The sequence below is a fragment of the Bactrocera tryoni genome, chromosome 5 (assembly GCF_016617805.1).
Source record: "Bactrocera tryoni isolate S06 chromosome 5, CSIRO_BtryS06_freeze2, whole genome shotgun sequence".
Classification (NCBI taxonomy): domain Eukaryota; kingdom Metazoa; phylum Arthropoda; class Insecta; order Diptera; family Tephritidae; genus Bactrocera; species Bactrocera tryoni.
This window is the reverse complement of record NC_052503.1, coordinates 80,856,237-80,876,253: the sequence shown is the minus strand read 5'-3', so window position 1 is coordinate 80,876,253 and position 20,017 is coordinate 80,856,237. Positions and strand designations below refer to the sequence as shown.

Below are 20,017 nucleotides of genomic sequence, written 5' to 3'. Positions count from 1 at the left end.
TTTTTGATTTGCCTGTGGTTATTGGCGCCCATAACAATCGTCGCCAACGCTGAATAATTAACGAACTATGCATGTAAATAATTCCTTTAATATGCATACACCTAAACGCACACACACACACATGCAGACATACAGATACAAAAACATATGGATATTTACTGATGAAGCAGGGAAAAAACCGAATAATTTGAGGCGTTATATATACAGCGACACGGCAGCTTTCGATTCTCGCTCGCTCAATACCGACAAGCTCTAGGTAATCCTTTATTACTTCTTAACTCTACGCTATGACTGCCGATACACTTACAACCGGTCCCCAACCACTTCTTCAACTGAGCGTCGATGACTTGCTGACGTTTTTTTCGTCGTTATAGCCGTAACTCACGCGCCGTCTATCCTCTCACGTACCCTTTCGATTACTTATGCATATTTGGTATGTGAGTAAATTTGTTTGAAATCGTATTTGTAGCTATGTATACACATATATCCTTGTATGTATGTGGCAATTAGACCAACACATGCAAATCACAAATGTGGACAATTCATAATTATGTGGGCGTTACTTTGACAATTTCAATCAACAAACCAAACTACTGGTTCCACAATAACAACAAAACAAACAATACAATTCCATACATCACATTGTTGTTCACTGTTGTGGCAAGCACTTTTATTGGTCTTCATTTGTGGTGGCAAATACTTAATCTAATGGTTTTCTTGCCCATCAGCCGAAGCAGGCATTAATTGCTTCGGATTTCCATGGTCCCTTAAATGACACTCTTAAATAGTCATACTCAATAAATAACTTGGAAATGGCTATGCCAATTACATTAAGACGATTGGGGAGCTTCTACCTTTGCGAAGGTCGTTACATGGCTGTTGTGGGAAATCAAACTTTGGATACGAGCGAACGAAACGAACTTTTTTGAGCCATGAAAGCCAAAATGACCATAGACCCTAAAATATTGTGTGTCTTCCAGATTTTCTAGTACAAAATAATGTCTGGTTTGAGACTCCGCTTTGCTCTACTTATTGCTTTAGATAACTCTCCGAATTAAGTATACTTTCATAGCACAAGAGCCCAAACAATGACTCTGTACAGAGTTTGCCACAGCGGTAACGTAACATAGACTCTAAATTATGTCAGATAAGATCAAAGCAAGAAAAATCGGTTAGCCTGTACGGCAGCTACATGTTACAGTAGTCCGATGTTGGCGTTTCCGACAATAACTCAAAAACTGCGAGAGGTGTGTATTCACTCTGACTTATCAGCGATAGCTTCAAGCTTCATCCATACTAAATTCGTATGGGTACATAGTCACAAAGCTGATTAGCTCGCTAAAGAGGACACACTTTCCACAATTTCATCCAGTTAGAATCGAATCGGCTTTCCAATGTCTTCTTGCTTGTTGTCGTTAGACCTTTGGACCTCCAATGAACTCAACACGCGTTGGTCAACAACCAGAACTTGTGTGACTGCGAAATCCTTCTTAGCAGAGTCTATCTTGCCACAATTATATGTGTTTCGACTGCACGCTTTACAATAGATTTACACGCGGTGCGACTAAATATTTAGTCGGACACTCTTTGCCAGTCATGTGCGTGATGATAAAAGAAGCTGCTTGGTTAAACTATTACAGCGCATAAAATAATTTCCAAACAAAGTGGACACTCCAGAGCTCCAGTTAATGTAGGATGAAGAAAATATTCATGAATTCATTGTTTATCTTCGACAGCTTGTAGCCGGCACGAGCGCTGATCTTTCCGCCAGTTACTTTGCCGCAGTGCCACTCTGCTTGCCACCTGCTGTCGGCGCGCACCTCAATCGCCTCAATGATCGCCGACCGACAGACTGGCTGCAGCGCACACAAAAACAAACACAGCATGCTCAGCGACTACTTACATCCGCAAATTACTTACAACACATACATATATACACATGATTACATCGTCTGCATGCAACGTGTTTATATTTTTATGTTGTTCGGACATTCGGGTGAATGTGGCAGCCGTTCCGTACAAGCCACTTGTCGCCTGTTTATTTTTTGATGTGTTTGTTGTATGTTTTTGTATTTCACAATGCATCTTTCGCTTTGCTTGGCTTGTTTGCCGGAGTCCTTTTCATTTCACTTTGCTCACGCCTTCGCCTTTGTCTCCGCCACAATAATTAACAGCTGTAGGCGCGTTGCACTTGACGCGCCGTCTCGTCACATCCCTTAAATTGCATTCATTATTTTGATCAATTAGATTTTGTAGGATCGAATTAACTTCGTTTTACGTATTTAAATACAAGTAAAAGTACATACTGCTTACTACATATTTGTTGGTTAGGGAAGTTAAGGACTTAGCTTAACTAATATAAGGTATTGAGTTTGGGGATGCAATATTCAGAGTATCCATAACTCAAGACAGTTAGTATTTTTATTCTTATGTCAGATATTTAATTTTCCTTTTGATTGATTCAAAATCAAAAATAAAAATTATGGACCCTTTATATGATTCTTCCAAGAGAATATGAAACTCGGCTCTTTGACTGGAGCTGTGATGAACCTTTTTCAGCTCTCTATCGATATACAAAAGCTGTGTCTATAAAAGATCAAGAAAGTGTAGAACTCAACTCTTCGGCAGGAGCTGCAGATGACATTTTCCAACTTTGAAGAAACTGAATCTATAAAAGACCAAGGAAACGTTTAACTCGGATCTTTGGCTCGAGCTGTTGAGAACCTTTCAACTCTCTGGCGAGGTAGGACGGAAACCTGTATTTACAGAGGACCAAGAAAATGTAGAATTAGGCTCTTTGCCTGGACCTGACTACAAAAGATCATGAAAGTATAGAATCCGGCATGAGCTGGAGAGCATTTTTTTCTCTGACAAGGCTGGGTCTATAAAAAACAAAAATATAACGAGCTCAACTTTTTAACTAGAGCTGCTGAGCACCTTTTTCAACTCTCTGTCGAGGTAAGAAGAATGTGCCTAAGAAAAACCAAAAAATGTAGAACTTGGCTCATCTACATGAGCTGTAGAGGAAATTTTTCAACTCTTACGCGGCAAAAAAGCTTTGTCTATAAAACTACATTTATGATCCTTAGAAATCTCGGTGGACTGGTTTCTGAAGTATGTAGCAACCTCTGAAAGCAGCTGGGTCCAGAACGCGATTTTACATTTCTTACTGTGGGATGAAAAGTCTATGTGTGAGAACTTTTATATCGTATAAATCGTATATCGATCTTAGATTGGTGTAATTTTACTTTGGAGATCCGAAAAAGAGGTCTGAAGCTATAGACAACTAAATAACCGAATCCAGACGAGAATTTGTGTGAATGGATATTCCACATTTGAGAGTTTTGGAAGTTTAAGTATTTGGATTATATGGATATTTGACTTTTGTATACTGGGGATTCTCACATCCATAAACACAATTCTCTGACCACTTCTTAGTGTACTATTTCGCAATTTTCAAACACGAAACGGGAAAATCCATAACAGTGAAAGAGAATTTGCTCCATCATAGTGTCTATACAGTTATTCCCGAAAGGGTAGTAGTAAATCGACGTGACATAAAATATGAAGAGCAATGGCCAAGCGTCATAATATATACAAACGCAATATCGCGCTATTTTCTTATTGTTTTATGATTATATAAGTATGTCTATAGCATAGGAAAATAAAAAACTTCGTGTTAAATATGTGATATTTACCTTTTATCAACGGAATAAAATCTTATATAACTCAGAGACCCATTGCTCACTTGCGTAAAATAAAGCCAAAGCAATAACAAAACGCATACAAATGAATTGGCTTGAATAAACGTACACACATACAAAAGGAAAACAGTAAAGGCACACAAACACCAATAAAAGTGTGAAATTAAAGGCAGCGCATTGTTGTTGTTGGTGGCAACGAAATTCGAACGTTGAAATTTCGTAACACTATTTGATGTAACAGCTAATGTGACCAGCAAACGGCATGCACGGTTCGACAACTTTGTGGCAAAACTTAGGTTAGAGTTGAACATTTGCTAGTTCCACATTTGTTGGTGGCCAGGCAAATGAATAAGCAAAAGACGCGCTGCTTGCTAACACATACAAAGATATATATATTTATACTCGCATTAGCCTTTCAGAGTCGTAAGGTGTGGCATTCATGTATGCCACGATAACAACAACAACAACAAATTGAATCGGTTTTTCAAAAACAACAACAACAGCAGAAACGCTCAGCGTACACCAACAAATTATTATCAACTGTCAGATTGCAGTTAGACAATGACTCTTCTGCTACACTTGTGTGTGGCAGTTAATGGGAAAGTTCGCCTTAGTCCATAAATTATGGACAATTGGCACACTTTTTCGGTCAGCAAGGAATTTCGCTTGATTCATTTATTTTTATTTTTTATTTTATGTTCTTTTTATTTTTACTTTTTTCTTTTTTTCATATATGTATGTCTTCTCTTTTCCTAATTTTGTTCTATTTTATTTTTACGTCTTTTTTGTTTTTTGCATTTGCTAAAAATATCCAGATTACTTTATTTTAACACTACTGCGTACTTTGTACCGAGCCACTCATTACGGTATCGCCAGCCACAACAACAGCAAATTTGCAAATTCCTTTGGCGACACCTAACCATCGGCCACGATTTGGCGCCACACAGCAGACACGGCATGGCACGACCACTGTGAACTTGAGCAAATGCAGCGTTCAAACCGTTGACATAACGGTGTATTGATTTATCTTTGCAAAGCTAAAGCAGTTGTGGTTGAAGTTTGACAAAAATATTGCTGTCAAAAGTTGCGGAGTGCGCACAGGACCGTAAAAGGTGGAACCGAACCCAGACCAGACTGTGACTGGAGTCAGAACCGCCAACAGAAGTGGCTTATCCGTTAATCCAAGTAAAACTGAAATGGTTTTATGTACTAGGTAGTATAAGATCCCAAACCTACCCACACCTTCGGAGGTTAACTTGTTGGTAAAATGAAATATCTTGGGCCTTTCCTTGATAAAAAGCTTTCATGGAGGCCATATATTGAGGAGAGAGTAAGGAAAGCAAAAGTTGTTGTTGTAGATGAGCTATAGGGAAAAGGTTGGAACTATCACCAAAAGGAAGTGTTTGGGCTCTACAAACCGTAGCCGATAATGTTCTGTGGTTTATTTCTCTGATGGAAGGTCTTGAAAAAACTATACTTACTGAAAATACTACTTCATCATCAGAGACGTTTGGATGCCTAGAGCAGGCACCCTAGCCCCGCTAACATCGGAATGCGACCAAGTTGGAGCTGCATTGCCATATTGCGTTCTAGCACTGGGCCAATGAACCTCGCGTCACTCCTTGCAAGACTGAGCCCGAAAAATCTCGGTAATCTTACCTTCGGCGAACAAAAAGACATTGCCGAAACTGACATAAAGGTATTATGATCCAGTATTCAAGAGTTTTTAGGTACCACTCAAGCCTACGTTCTAAGCTGTTTAAGTGAGATCCCTCTTATGAAGACCTCTCAACCTAACCTAACCATTGTTTATATCCTGTTATGCTGTAAGAAATGGTATCATAGCTTCGAAGCAGTTGAAACTAAAGTTCACACACCCTTACTCCCCCTACGTACCGTAGATCAAACGGTTCTACAAATGCAAGAGTTCGAAAAAAATGTCTGACATTTCTCACATATCCTCTCACGCGTTCCCTCTTCCCTGCAGTCTAATAAGCAAATGCTCACTTACATATACATATGTATATGCATATCGCAGCGCAACGATCACCGCGGCCTTTTCACCTGGCCTGCGCGCACCTGACACAGCAAAGTAAAAAACAACAATAACAACACAGTATTTGCATCCCTATAACATTTTTTTATATGCACGTATGCATATATGTAAATGTGTGTGAGTGCCCTGATGGGTTTATTTTTACCTTGCTGCGTAAGCTTCGCAGCTGATGATGGTAATTCCAGCAATTACGCCACTACCACCAGTCAACAACAACCAGCAGTGGCAGTGTTGGTATAATTGCCTGAGCTGGCACTATCAGTGCAACGACTATTGCCACCACCACCACCAGCACCGGCGCTATCACCGACATCAGCAGCAGCAACAACAAACACTACAAAAAACAATAATAACAAAAACAGCATAGCGCCACGTTGGTAGCAGGATTGCATGTTGTCACTCGCTCATGCCACATGCCGCATGCCACAATGGCATACGTTTTCTCAACCAATATTTGTGCGATTGTTGGCGCAACCTCTGATCAAATAAATGGTGTATATATAAATATAATGTGTATATGTCAATGTGTTAATGTGTGTTTGTATGTAATTTTGTTTGTTTGTTATTATGTGTGTGTCGGCCAATGCGTTCGTTGCCCGCGTTTTTTCGTCAATTTATATATTTTTGCATGTGTATCCGTGTGTTTGTGTATTCTTGTATTTGTGTTGGTGCACCCTCGCACTTGCTGACCGCTAGCGCTTTGTTAGCCGCTAACTATAATAACATTGGCTTTTGCTTCTTCGTTTTCTACTGCTTTTTAGTCATTACAACAACAGCGCTAACCTTAATTTACATACAGCAGCGCACACTCTTGTGTTTAATATATGATATTTGTATATATGAATATTTTTATACATATGTATGTGTGTGCGCGCCTTTAACGTGTTGGTTCGCTGACAGTGGCAAGGGATAATGCGCCCAGTTTTTGTTGTTGTTATTTTAATTTTTTTTTATTATTTCGTTAGTGTTCTTTTTGTTTTTTGGTGTTGTTGTTGATTTCTCTTGTTGTTGTTGTTTTTTCTGCTTTTCTTGTCGTTGTTGTTATTACTGTTGTCTTTCTTTTTGTTGTTGTTATCATTTCTTGTTGTTGTTGTTTTATCGTTTTCTTGTTGTTTTTGTTGTTTTTGTTTTCCTTCTTTGTAATTTTGCGCTTTTTATTCCAGTTTTTGTGCTAGCAAATAAAAATTCAGTTAGTCACTCGTCGCCAAGGATACAGTGCGTTTCGTTTCGTCGTTGTTTCTCGTCTTTGTCGTTAGCGCCGGCACTTTTCGCTATAATTTCGTGCTGCTTTGTTGTTTTTGTTATTGCGCATTTATTCGACTTTAGTTTTTCGTTAGTTGTTGTATGTGAAATATTCGATTTTTCGTTTGCAAGTTGGGAAATTAGTTAGGCGCCACCAATCCGACACGCAGTCATTATTAACTTCGCGTAGTCTTAGTTACCGAAAAGCCAAATCAAAACGCCGCACATATACATACAAAATACCAACTGCTGCACGAATTGCCGATGGAGAAAAATTGTACGAAAAATAGTAAAAAAGCGAAAACATTTGAATTACCGTTATAGGCGGCCAAAATGTAGGCATATTTCGTGGCTGTAGTGGCATATCCAATTCATATACATATATAGCGCTATATATGAGTAGTAACGGAAGTCATAGTGGCAGCGATAAGCCAACGCCACACCCACTCATATGTCATTGCCGACAGCGCTGCTTTAAACGCTCAGTGCGAAAGCGCTGATAATAAGAAAATTGAGCGAAAAATTCAGAATTTCACCGATCCTGTTCAGGTGCAGCGGACGGCGCTGGCTGAAAGTAAGTCACAGACCAATAGCAGCAAATCTAACATTGCACATATACACACTTACATGTCATATATACATACTTGTATTAACTGTATATACACTTGCATACATATATACACACCTATATAGCTACCTATATGCATATACATACATATACAGCCATGCATTTTACTATAACTCCAAACGAACGTTAGAATTTTTTGCTCGCTGCCGCGACGTCAACGGAAATTACACACACAACATTAACGTGCTGCTGAAATAATAACAACAGCAACAAAAATACTTATAACAACAAATACATGATTTTTTATTTGACTGCCTTTCTTCCTTTTTTGTTTTTTGCTTACCTTACACCTTGCTTCCGCGCCTGACTGCTTGCTTTCTAGCGCTAACGTTCGTCCGCTTCCGGTTAGCGGCTCAAATTCTGTTCCGATTCCTGGCACAACTACAACTACGCGCATATATAAAGTAGCACTGTTTCATTGCCAGCGCGTTCCGTTCTTGTCTAATTGGCCGTACAAACTCATGCAACCAACAACAAAATACAAAACTAGCGAAGAAAACGGCGGCGCGACTGCAGAGGAAACGAAAATCCTCCCTCGTTCGCGCTGTAGTCACAGTGCTAGCAGTTAGCCAGCCAGCGAGTCGGTCTAGCCTAGCCGGGTCATGCATTTCGAATTCAGTTAGTCAGTTTAACGCATACGCTCGCAGGGCTAACATGTAGTCCTGCGCCTCCAACGCAACGTTCAACGATCAACAGTTTTGTTTTAATTTTGCTTTCTTTTCGCTGTTCATGTTTTAAGTAAAATTTATTATCATTTTGTGTTGAAGCAGTGGCTCATATTTGTGGCGAAGTGGCAGTGTGAAATATTACCAGTACGGGCAGACAACTTTTTTATTTATTACAATTGGTTTTTGAAGACGGCATACATTTTTAAATACATACATTATATAATAAAAAGCTGTGGACGAGCGCATTCTTGGGTTCATACTATTTTTTGGGTAAGTTTTGGCATAAGCAAATAAATATAGCACTAGTGAATTTTTTTTTAGTAAAAAATAAAAATTTAAAAACAATGAAATATTCAACACTATTTCAAAAAAAAAATATTTCAAAAAACTTGAAATATTCAAAACTATTTAAAAAAATATATTTTTAGTAGAAATACATTTAAAAATAATTTCTTTTTATATATCAAAAAAAAATGTTATAAATGAAATATTCAAACATATTTTAAAAAGCGATTTTCGATAAAAAAAAAAAAAAATATTTTAAAAATATCTTTTAATAAAAGTAAAATTTTCAAAACTATCTTTTAGAAAAATATTTAATAAACAAATTAAAAAAAAATATTTCAGAACAAATTTCTTTTTATTAAAAATATTCAAAAAAAAATTGTATGGCAATGAAAAACTATCTTTAAAACAATTTTAATAAAAAATATTTCAGTAGAAATTTTTACAATATTTTCAGTAGAAATATCTTTTTATTAAATCAAATTCAAAAAAAATTTTAAATGAGAAATATTCAAAAATATAATAAAAAACTATAAAAATATTTAAATAAATTTTTCAGAACAAATTTCTGTCTAAAAAATATATTCCAAAAATTTTTAAAAGCACTGAAATATTCAAAAATATCTTTAAAAAAATTTACAAAAAATATTCAAGAATATATTTCAGTAGAAATTTCTTTTTATTAAAACATATTCACAAAATTTTTAATAAAAGAAAAATATTCAAAAATATAATAAAACAATATTAGATATTTGCTCAAAATGTTTAATAGCAATGAAATATTCAAAAATATTTTAAAAAAATTTCAAAAAAATAGTTCAGTAGAAATTTATTATTATTAAAACATATTAAAAAAAATTTAATAAAAGACAAATATTCAAAAATATAATAAAAAAATATAAAAATATTTTAAAAAATTTTAAAAACAAATTTCAAACATATTTCCAATAAAATATGAATTAAATAATAAAAGAGATTTTCACTTATTACCTCTGTAAAACTCCTGCTCGATATTAAAAAAAAAAAAAACTTACATGCTTCTTCTGCTGCATAAATATAAGGTGTTATTTTTTTAAATAAAAAATCGCATGCTAATCCTTGGCACTGGGAGAATTCACAGTTGACTTTTACAATACTCTGTGGTTCTTTGGGTGCCAAAGCTAAGTGTGCCGATCATACTGCAAATCTTTTGACATTATTTATATATATTTCGAAACGTACTCACGAAGTTTCTGCCTAATGTTAATAGAATGTTAAAAGTCTGTAAAATAAAATTACTACCATCTATGTATATTAGAGATACTGACTATTTGAAACGTAGTCCTGGCAAATATTAAGGGAACTTTAATCGTATATAATACTGAATAACTACGATCTATATTAGAGATACTAAGACAGTAACTAATTCGGTTCCTTTTAGCTCACAATAATATAAGTAACTCGAAGCTTGTACTACAAAAAGTTCGTAGAATAATACCTTGTTCTATAGCTCACAGTGAATTAGTCCAAACAATCTTATATAATGTATATCTTTCAATCTTTATTTATTTATTTTCTCCTGCCGTCTCTCAGAAATACGTTCAATAGCTGCCAAGAATCATTGAAATGCCGCTCAGTAGTTTAGCTATATTCTATAAAATAGAGTTGATGCTCGATCAAATAATTTTCGATCTGGCTCGATTACAGTATTTTTTGGAATGAATGAAAATGACAAACATAGCTGTCTCTGATGGAAAGTTTTTGAACTCAAACTCGTAATCAGGACTTAAAATTGTCAACAAAAATTTGAACTTTTATTTCATATATTCTTTAATTTGAACCACTCTCATCGCTACCAAATGTTACATATTTACATATTTACAAACCTACATTCAGCAGTTTAGTCATAAAAGCGATGATTCAGCCAGAGGCAATTTTTATTGTAAGGCAACACGCGATTATATAGGCGCTCTGTGAATAACACAAATGACAGTTGGAGCGTCTTCGATTGACAGTAATTAAACCCTTAATATACCCTTTTGTTGGTATGTTTTATTGATTTGAAAATGTCTTTATTTATTTTTCACACATACATCACAATTATGGAATTTCTATTAATATTTGGCGGGTCTAACACACATTTACATATACAGGATATTAGAGTTAGACGCAAACGCAAGCTGAAATATGAATTATATGATAAAATAAATCAAACAATAAACATTTGTATGTATGTATTTTATATTAGCTTCCAATATAAAATATAGGAATTTGAATTCCATACTATTTTTTCTATTTGGACTTGCTCACTATTTTTACTACCAATTACTTAACCCTAATAGCCACTTGCATCGTGCATTAACCGCGATCTATACACATGTATGTTGTCAGGACATCATTCATTCTTCCACCTAACGGTACTCAGCAGATTTGCATATAAAATCAGCTTTGCAATGTAATTATATAATCATAATTCATATGAATGAATGTCAAATGGAAAACGTATACAAATCGCTAGTAAATCACACGAAATATGCATATTTGGGCATTTATTTTCGCTGGATAATTAGTACTGTTCACCTGTAATATATGTCAATACTTTTATGCATATTCCATTTGTGTTTAATTGAAAAAGATAATGAAAATTTGTCGTTGATGAGTGTTTATGAACAACTGTCAAGAGTTTATCATGGAGTGTTCCATAAACTCTGTGTTTACTTTGACATCTCCTTATGAGTAAACAGCCTTTCACCAGTATCCGTTGTTTAGACATAGCAATCTCATCATTACAAAAAGAGAAGGCTGAAAAAACCTCTCGAAAATAGTACTCTTCTAGGCGAGTTCTAGATAGTGTTGGACTGAGGTAATAAGAGGTTTCCTAGCATCTCTCTCATGCCTACTTTTCTGCATGTATCGTCGATACTTATGCCCACCCTGCTCGCATGTGATACTACTCTCCAAACTATTACTCAATATTTCGACTATAAATATGTATTGGACTACAAATATCAATAGCAGAAGAATTGTGAGAATAAACTGCTTAGCGTAAGTTTCGGATGAACATGAGGCCTTCTTAAGCAATAGACTTTCCGAAACTTATGGGGTTATATCCACTTATACGTCAGAAGAAACTCTCTTCTTTCATTTTTTTCGAATGTTTAAAGAGAATTTTCTTGTTTCCGTAGCCGATCTCCAGAAGCAAATTTTAAGAATATCTATCTGACTATGGCGAATATTTTTCTGCCTAAAATTATATCTAATCCAAAAGCCAAAAAACAAATATAATATTATTATACATGACTACAGGTAATGCACGAATGACCAGAAAAAGTAGTTTTTTGTAAAAAAATTTACATTTCAGATTGGCTCAAAAAATCGAAATTAGTATTAGAAATATTATTTATTCGATCATAACCTTATAAATACTTATAAGAAGGTCGTGTGAATTTGAGAAACTTGAAAAACGAAAAGTACTATCAGCCGATTACACTAAAGTTAAACGCTCATATCTCAGAAACTATTTTCCGGATCAACTTCAACTTTCGCCCAAATTCTTTAACGCTCCAGAATTTATGGAAGCAAGTACTGCTCGGGTAGTACTAAGACAAACAAAAGCTTTCTCAGTCAAGATTTCCTCTAGTATCTAGAAAATCTAGAATATAAATTTGATCGAGCTTGCATTTTTTCTTCTTCTATTCCCTCTGGTTCAGTAAGTATCTAACTTTTTAACTCCAAAAATATGCGATCTCTACTTTTTTCACAAGCGGCATTGATGTGATCTCAACCATTAAGATGGAGAAATTAAAGGAATAAGAAGTGGCTTCTCTTCACCGATACTAGGCTGGTATAGAAAACATTAGTTTCAGCTCATCCATCAGTTTCTTTCGGCTATGTACATAGATATACAAAATTCATCGAAAATTGAACTTAGCAAAACATGAAAGTGAGAAACGCTGTTAAGTTGCATATACCTCACTCACAGCTTCACTCATGGTCGCACTAAGAAAATTTCATTTCAATGCAGAAAATTTAATTCCACTTAACTAACGGTAACTTAGAATTCCCCAAACACGAATTTCACCACAGCAACTACAATTACGCTATAACATTACTCTATACTTTTCCATTTTTTAAGTGCCCCTGTATTAACGTTGTAATTTTGGTGTTGCTTTTGTCAGTGTATATATTTTTTTGTCTCGAAAACTACCCAAACATTTTCGTAATAAAGCACTCTGATTACATGCATATAGTACAATATATACAAGAACGCGCATGCAATGGAGTGAAGTTGCTAAATGCAAAATAGGCACCAAACATATGAAAATATGTTTTACGGGCTCCGGTACGTACAAGTCACGGAAATTCCGTGCATGGCATATTTGCACGTCAGCGCAGGTGAACGCGTTTGAGCTGAGACGGCTTTTCAACTACCAAATATGTACCCTACCCTGACATCAGCACCTTTCTGCGCCTTTCTTTACCTGAGGGACCTGAGGGTAGCTGCACACAACTTCTAGCCAACGAATTCACTCTACAAAAAACATAAATAAATGTGTACAGTTATACATATACATATGTAAATTGGTATGCACAGGTGCCAGCGTTAGTATGAGGTGGCTTTAATGTACAGGGATAATTTATTTTATCGCTGGCAACAAATCTAAATTGATCGTTAGACTACCAAAGCGACGTCAAATGCCAACGCCACTGCAACCAGCAACCAGCCACCACCGCATATTCTACATTTTATAAAACGTTACCGTTATTCTGAGGTAACGCAGGCACATTGTATGCAATTCGTGTAACAAAACGAATTCGTAACAACAATTTTATGAGTTTTCCATTTATAATGCTTTGTTGTGGTTTTTGATTATTTGCGTTACTTTGTTTTCCAAGAAAAGCTTTCATCAATTCTATGACAAGCTTATTAAATTTGTAGAAAGAGTATGAGTAATAACAAGCGGGTTTATAAATGTGTGAGTAGTGAATGTAATATGTACCTATAATGGCAAAGTGGCATGTGCAGTAAAAAAATCGGAAGTACTCTAACTTATTTCACAAGCTAATGGAGCTTTCATAAACAAAATGAATGAAAGCTGATACATTTTGACATATGACAAATAGCAGTGATCTTTAAATAGTCGAAAATAATGAATTGGCTTAATACCGAAAGAAACCAGACTTACATTTGTTAAGAATTTAGGGGGCAAAGTTTAAAAAAAAAATACAAAGTGTTTTAATTATGTGCTCAAATAAGCTTTCACATAGAAAAAGCTTTCGGGGCGCTTTAAATAAACTGATTTGAAATTCTTAAAGCATTCTTCATGCAGCTTGTGACAACAGACATATGTGAGATAGAAACTATTACCTATAAATGCAAAATTATAAATAAATGTATGCTCAAAGAGCTTTCACCTACAAAAAATTTAAGCATATTTAGCAATGAAGTAACAAAATGGACAGAGTTATTAAAACTTCGAAAAATCTTGCATATCCTGCAGTTATAAGAACTTTCATCTAATTTTGATAGCTTTCAAGAATATATGAGATGTATTAAACTTTTCGGGACAATGCACTTTATATCACAGAGAGCTTACAGCATCAAAATGTGGGTATAATTCGAAATCATAAGAAGCTTTAATATTCGAAAATTTTAGCTTTCACCCCTAATAACAAAGAGAACTGGTTCGGTTATTGATGAATTTCATACGCTGTTTAATATTTTAACAATTATCATCCACATTGACATTTTCAAACTCATTCTTACTATAATTCCATTTTCAGGTGCTTTTTTGAGCACACTCAACCAAATCCCCTCCTTATGGCTGCCCAACAGAACTCCACACTCATCTACGACAATTTGGATGAGTGTCCCTCATTGCTAAAAGAACCCGACGAACTGAGCAGTTATAGCCCGATCTTGCCTTTGAAAAATCAAAACACTGCCCTTAAACAGCAATTGAAACAAGCGGATAACAACAACAATAATAATGACAATAAAAATTCAATTGTTAAAGAATTTCATAAATATCGAAAATACACGAAGGGTCGTCATCGCGGAAATTATGCAGCGAGTAGCTGCAGCACGAAGAGCAGCCGGAGTCGTACGATATCTTTGAGTGGTGTTAATAGCACTGAGGTGAGTTAGATTAAAATTGAACTGGATCTCAGTGAGATTTAAGTATGATATATTGCAGAGCTTTTTGAAAGCTTTCATAGGCACATTTTTTTCTTACGCAAATACAGCATATTTTATATCTAAACAAAATAAATCTTTTTCTCTCACTTTCTCCCTCTCCCTAACTCTCCCTCTTTGACTCTATCGTCACTCCTAGGAGCAAGGCCACAAGGAGATACCCATTTGGCTGGGAGAGGAACCACGTTACGTGTCCGGCGTAAATAAGCGCACCACCTGCAATGACATTATTAAAGCTTTGATTGATGACGAAATCCGTAATGGCGGCAATCACGATTATTTTGCTAATCGTAACAAATGTAAGTCAAGTTAATAAAAACAAAACCGCGGCTATTTGTAAGACTATTAAGCAAGTTATACTGGTTTGTGGGTTATTTGTGTGGGTGTGTGTCATACAACGAGAAAGCGGGGGAGCGCAGTAGATTCAGAGGGTCTTATATGCCTACTCTATACTATCACTCACACTCTCTCTCTCTCTCTCTCTCTCTCTCTAGCATTATTATGTACGTTGTTTAATAATAAGTATTTTGATTTCGAAATGCAAATATTTAGACGAACTGCGTGCATTCTCATATATCAACATGATAGCAATGAAATATAAAAATATATACACTGAAATATATGTATAAATATATATCTAAATATATGTACATATATACACATACTAAATACTATATACTAATTACTAATGATTTCTTGTATTTTTTGGCATTGTTTTACCACCAACCTACAACACCTACACTTTTGGCAACACCCGGCAACTCTGGCGTGTCTCGACTCTGCGGCTACCTGCTTGTTGTTTTACTGTTATACACATGGACTATGCTTCCGTTCGGACGGACGCGATTTGTGGGGTTGCGACTTGCCACCCAACGCCGCCTGGCACCCACCTGTCACCTCCCTGACACCCGCTATTGGCGTGCTCATTCATATATTTGTATACATATGCATGTATGTATGTGTAAACAATGTGCGAATAGCTGGCGCAGCATCGCGTGACTACAACGATTATGTTATAACGGAAAGTTGGCGCGGTATCGAGCGCAGCTACGATGGCAATATGGCAATTTTGCCCGTTTGGAAGGCCTGGAGTCGTGTGCACAATGAGGTAATTCACTTATACACCAATATTTGCGGGTTATTTTTTCGAAAAGCATATATAACAAACATGAATTTATATGTACATATATCATTTTATATATTTGCGCGTTGTTAGACCGCCCGCTTTTAGTTCTGCCATGTTGTTACCTGTTCATAAACTGTGATTATATAACGCTGGCGCGCTTGAGTGGTAAGAAAATATTGGCGCCACACGCAAAACTGCGTATATAAAAGGAATATACGCGTCATAAAATTAACAACAAAAACGCATAAGGCAATGCCTCGGACATTGTTAGCTTTGTTTAGGTGTTTTACCGTTAATCAATTTATCATATATATATGTATCTACATATATGTGAGATATTCTGAACTGGTAAACTACTTGGCACTAAAACAATTATATTCCTATAATATTTTTTAAGGTCCCTATTAAACGAGACTGTTTAGGTTTCAAGGACCCACCGAAGAATTAACTTAGATTTTCAAAATTTCGGTAATAACGGTGTTTTTCAACCGATTTTGGAATAGTGACATATACCTTATACTATTCCTTCCATATAATATATAATACCGATCAAAAAAGATTCCTTATGGTTTCAAGAAACCACATCCAACATAATTTCCATTTTAGTCATACCTATATCGGGTGAATATATGTGACGGTATACCAATAGATCTCATTGGTCAGGTAAGGTTTATCCAATAGGCTGATACTCGTGAGAACACTAATCATTACACTTGGACTGCTAGAGACGCTCGTACGTTGTGATGTCCAGGACTCCAAAGTACATATCAAAAAGACTGTCGTATATCTACAAAGCACCCAGAGCCAGTCACAAGTTTGTTGACCACAGAAATTATGGTAACGAAGATGCTTCAACCTTAGTCTGGCGATAGCTGGACAGTGAAGGAGAAAATGTCTAGATGTTTCCAACTCATTTTTCTCTCTGCAACGTCCTCCAAAAACTTTAGCCTCATAGTTTGAGTGCCAATGGAACAATGTCCAGTTAGGACACCTATCATTGCGACCATGTGAACCTTGCTGAGAACTACGTTCCACTCTGGGCCAGATGGCTTTCGCAACCCCACAAGTGCTGGTTGCTGATGAACACTTACTGAGCACATCCGAAGCCCATACTCTTATCGTCCGACCCATTCTGTTAGGATTTAGGTAAAGTTGCTCTTTCAAGCGAGCTCATCGACTGCACAGTTTCCGACGTTTCCGTTGTGGGTTTTATATATAGTATATATAAATATACATATACTTTAGAAGTTGCTTGAGGCTACAGCTAGTGAGAACATGTAGTTCAATTTTTATTATCTTCTTCTTTCAATAAGATAATAAAACGATCTATCTATCACATATAAGAATATCTGTATTTCTTACTTCGCAGATCCGGCTTAGCCTCAAGCACCACAAAGATGTCGCAGAGCCACCGCCACCAAAACCAAGCACTAACTGGTTCCAGACTTTACGAAAGTATTTTGCCAAACTATTGAAATTCCCGAAACGAAATCAAAAAATGCTGCCACCTGCTATAAACAAGCAACAAAATGTACTTTTGCCAATCAAAGAGGAAGAAAGCCCCGATGAAATCATCTTCGTTCTATTACCCGACAAAAAATATGACAATTCATCGGCGTCACCGAAAACCAGCAATCCTTTACAATCCGCTTACAATATGCACGATCCCATTACAAAAGCTGAGATGTTAAAAAGAAAGCTCTACAGCCTATCCGAGACGCGCGTGTCCATGCGTCGCAAACGACGCGGCAACAAAACACCGAAGCGCAAAAATCAGCAACCACGCGAAAAACTGCCAAATCAAATACACGAAGTGACAAACAACTGTATACGCCGACGCAAAGATGCGCCCTTCCGGCATTCCCTGCGTCACAAGTTGGCGCAGAAGACCAACGAAATCGATACGCTCTACAAACGTGAATACGAACTCACACAGCGTTTGACACACAAGTGCCAACTTCATAAGCTGCACAACGAGTTGTACGCCAAGGCGGATCAACAACTGGAAATCTCGATTGGCCAAATACAACGCAATGTCGAGCAGTATGCCGAGCAAATCATACAAACGGAGCAGGAATTGCGCGAGTTGAAGCAGGAAATCAAGCAGGACATATCGATTGTGAATAACCTCAAGCGCATGGCTTTAAGTAGCGCGGAGAGCGCAAACGATTGTGGCATACCGCTCATGCCCAAATTGGTGGAAGAAGTGCAGCATAAACTGCAACCGCCGAGGAGCGATGCCAATGCGGAAATGCAATTTGTTGATAATATTTATGAGTTCTGTGACAACAATGCCAGTATGTTGGTATAGATTTGAGCAAGAAATGCGAGTCTAAGTTGGTTACTGTTTTGACAGTTCGCCATCGTACACTGTGTAGAAATGTCAAATTGAAATCCGAGTTGCTTAAACACTCCTTTAAAAAAAGTAATTCTTAATTGTTATAAAATTTAATTTTAAGCATATTTTAAAACAAGTTGAAATTTTTCACATACTGCCAAGTTTTTTAAGAAAATATGGTAACACCGATTGTGCCTAATTAAAAAAAGTAAGGACTCGCTTCTTTTTACACATATTCTAAAGTAAAAGTGGCATATTTTTATTATACGTTCAACTAATTTTACAAAAAAAGTGCTACTAACATGCCGACAATATTAGTATTAAATCAAAATATTATCAAACCAAGATACTACTTGTTACTAAATATATAATAAAAAAGTAGTTTTAAGTATTGTGAACTGATTTTGCTTAAGTTGAAATAAAAGTTAATGAAATATTTAATAAAATATTGCATGTTTCTGTTAAAGCATAAATTGAGTAAGGAAGAAAATCATCAGTTAATACAGAGTCAAAGCATATTTGCAATGTGTTGACAAATCACGTTGCATCAGCTGATTGTCAACCTGTCACCGAGTAATGATAACTTGTCACGAATTTGTCAATTGTCAACCTGTCACCAAGCTGTAGTAGCCTGTCTAGAGTGCTTTTCTCCCTTCGAGATATATATTTGAAAAGCTTACTTGAAAAAGTCTTTCCAAATATGAGCTCCTGATTGTAAAGAGAAGGTCCTCCGCCTTCCAATTTCTTATTTTTTCTTGTGATCAGATAGAAAAATTCATTTTTTATTTCCAACTCCTTGAAACAAATAACTCGTTTGATAGATTTTTTAGGAAATTGAATGCTTCACAACATCGTTTCTTACGAGGTTTTCGTAAACCTAACCATTTGATCATGAATATCTCATAAATGCCAACTTAATTGAAAAATGATACGAAACCAATTTTTAGAGCAGTAAATTTTATACAAGACTCTGATATATTTATGTTTATAGTGGTAGTATATAATATGTCATGAAATTTGCCTATTTTTCATGTGTTATATTTTGCAAAAAGCTTGCAAGCTTTATTTGAAGCTTTTCAAAATGTACCCTCATTCGACGATTATTTCAGTTAGTATACTTCAGTCAAGCCACAAACCATTGCAAATTTTGGTTGAAAGCTTTTGTCTGAGCTTTTCTTTAGTCAAACCCAAAGCCCATTTCAACTTTTGGTTGAAAGCTTCCATCTAAGCTTTTAAATACATAGAAAACTTCTTTAGTCAAATCTAAAACCAAAAAATTTTTCGCGTGAAAGCTCACCGCTGCGCTTTGTTCAGCGAGCTAGAAGAGTTTCTAAGCTAAAAAGCTGCAATTTAAGGACACAGCGAGAAATTTTTCTATATAGCCAATCAACTCAGCTTACAAAAATTCAGATTTTATTAAATTTACGCACCCCCTGGAGGTATTTAGGGCCTATATACTGGAGCATAGAATACGAGTATAAAGTACTCACGTGATAGAAAACCTTTTCTTCGTAATAAGTGCAACGAACGGTGTTCATTTTAACATTTTCTCAAATATGCGCATAATAATATTTATTGTTACATTTGTTGTTGTTTTCTTGTTCTTTGTTGTTATCATCAATATATTATATATAATTATTGTTATTATTTGGTTCTCTTTGGTAATAGTACTTGATTATAATACAATAATTCTCCATAAATATTGACGTATATAATTATTGCAATATTTGTTGCTTACTCTGCATACATTTTTATAATTCATCTTCTTTTTTTTTAATTATAATATAATTAACGC

General features: G+C 35.8%; 1 protein-coding gene across 3 annotated transcripts; it reads left to right on the top strand.

The window, feature by feature from the left end:
• The first annotated feature begins 6,971 nt into the window (after window positions 1–6,971).
• Window positions 6,972–18,634, top strand: LOC120777939. Of its 3 annotated transcripts, none has more exons than XM_040109540.1 (6): window positions 6,972–7,279; window positions 8,401–8,568; window positions 14,347–14,701; window positions 14,898–15,057; window positions 15,739–15,866; window positions 17,254–18,634. In XM_040109540.1, the coding sequence occupies exons 3-6, from the start codon at window positions 14,384–14,386 to the stop codon at window positions 18,193–18,195; spliced, it is 1,548 nt and encodes a 515-aa protein (XP_039965474.1). In that variant the 5' UTR covers window positions 6,972–7,279; window positions 8,401–8,568; window positions 14,347–14,383; the 3' UTR covers window positions 18,196–18,634. The 3 variants fall into 3 exon arrangements, with proteins under 3 accessions (XP_039965474.1, XP_039965473.1, XP_039965472.1); XM_040109539.1 differs by having other exon boundaries at window positions 6,972–7,576; XM_040109538.1 differs by lacking the exon at window positions 6,972–7,279 and having other exon boundaries at window positions 7,638–8,568.
• Window positions 18,635–20,017: the final 1,383 nt, after the last annotated feature.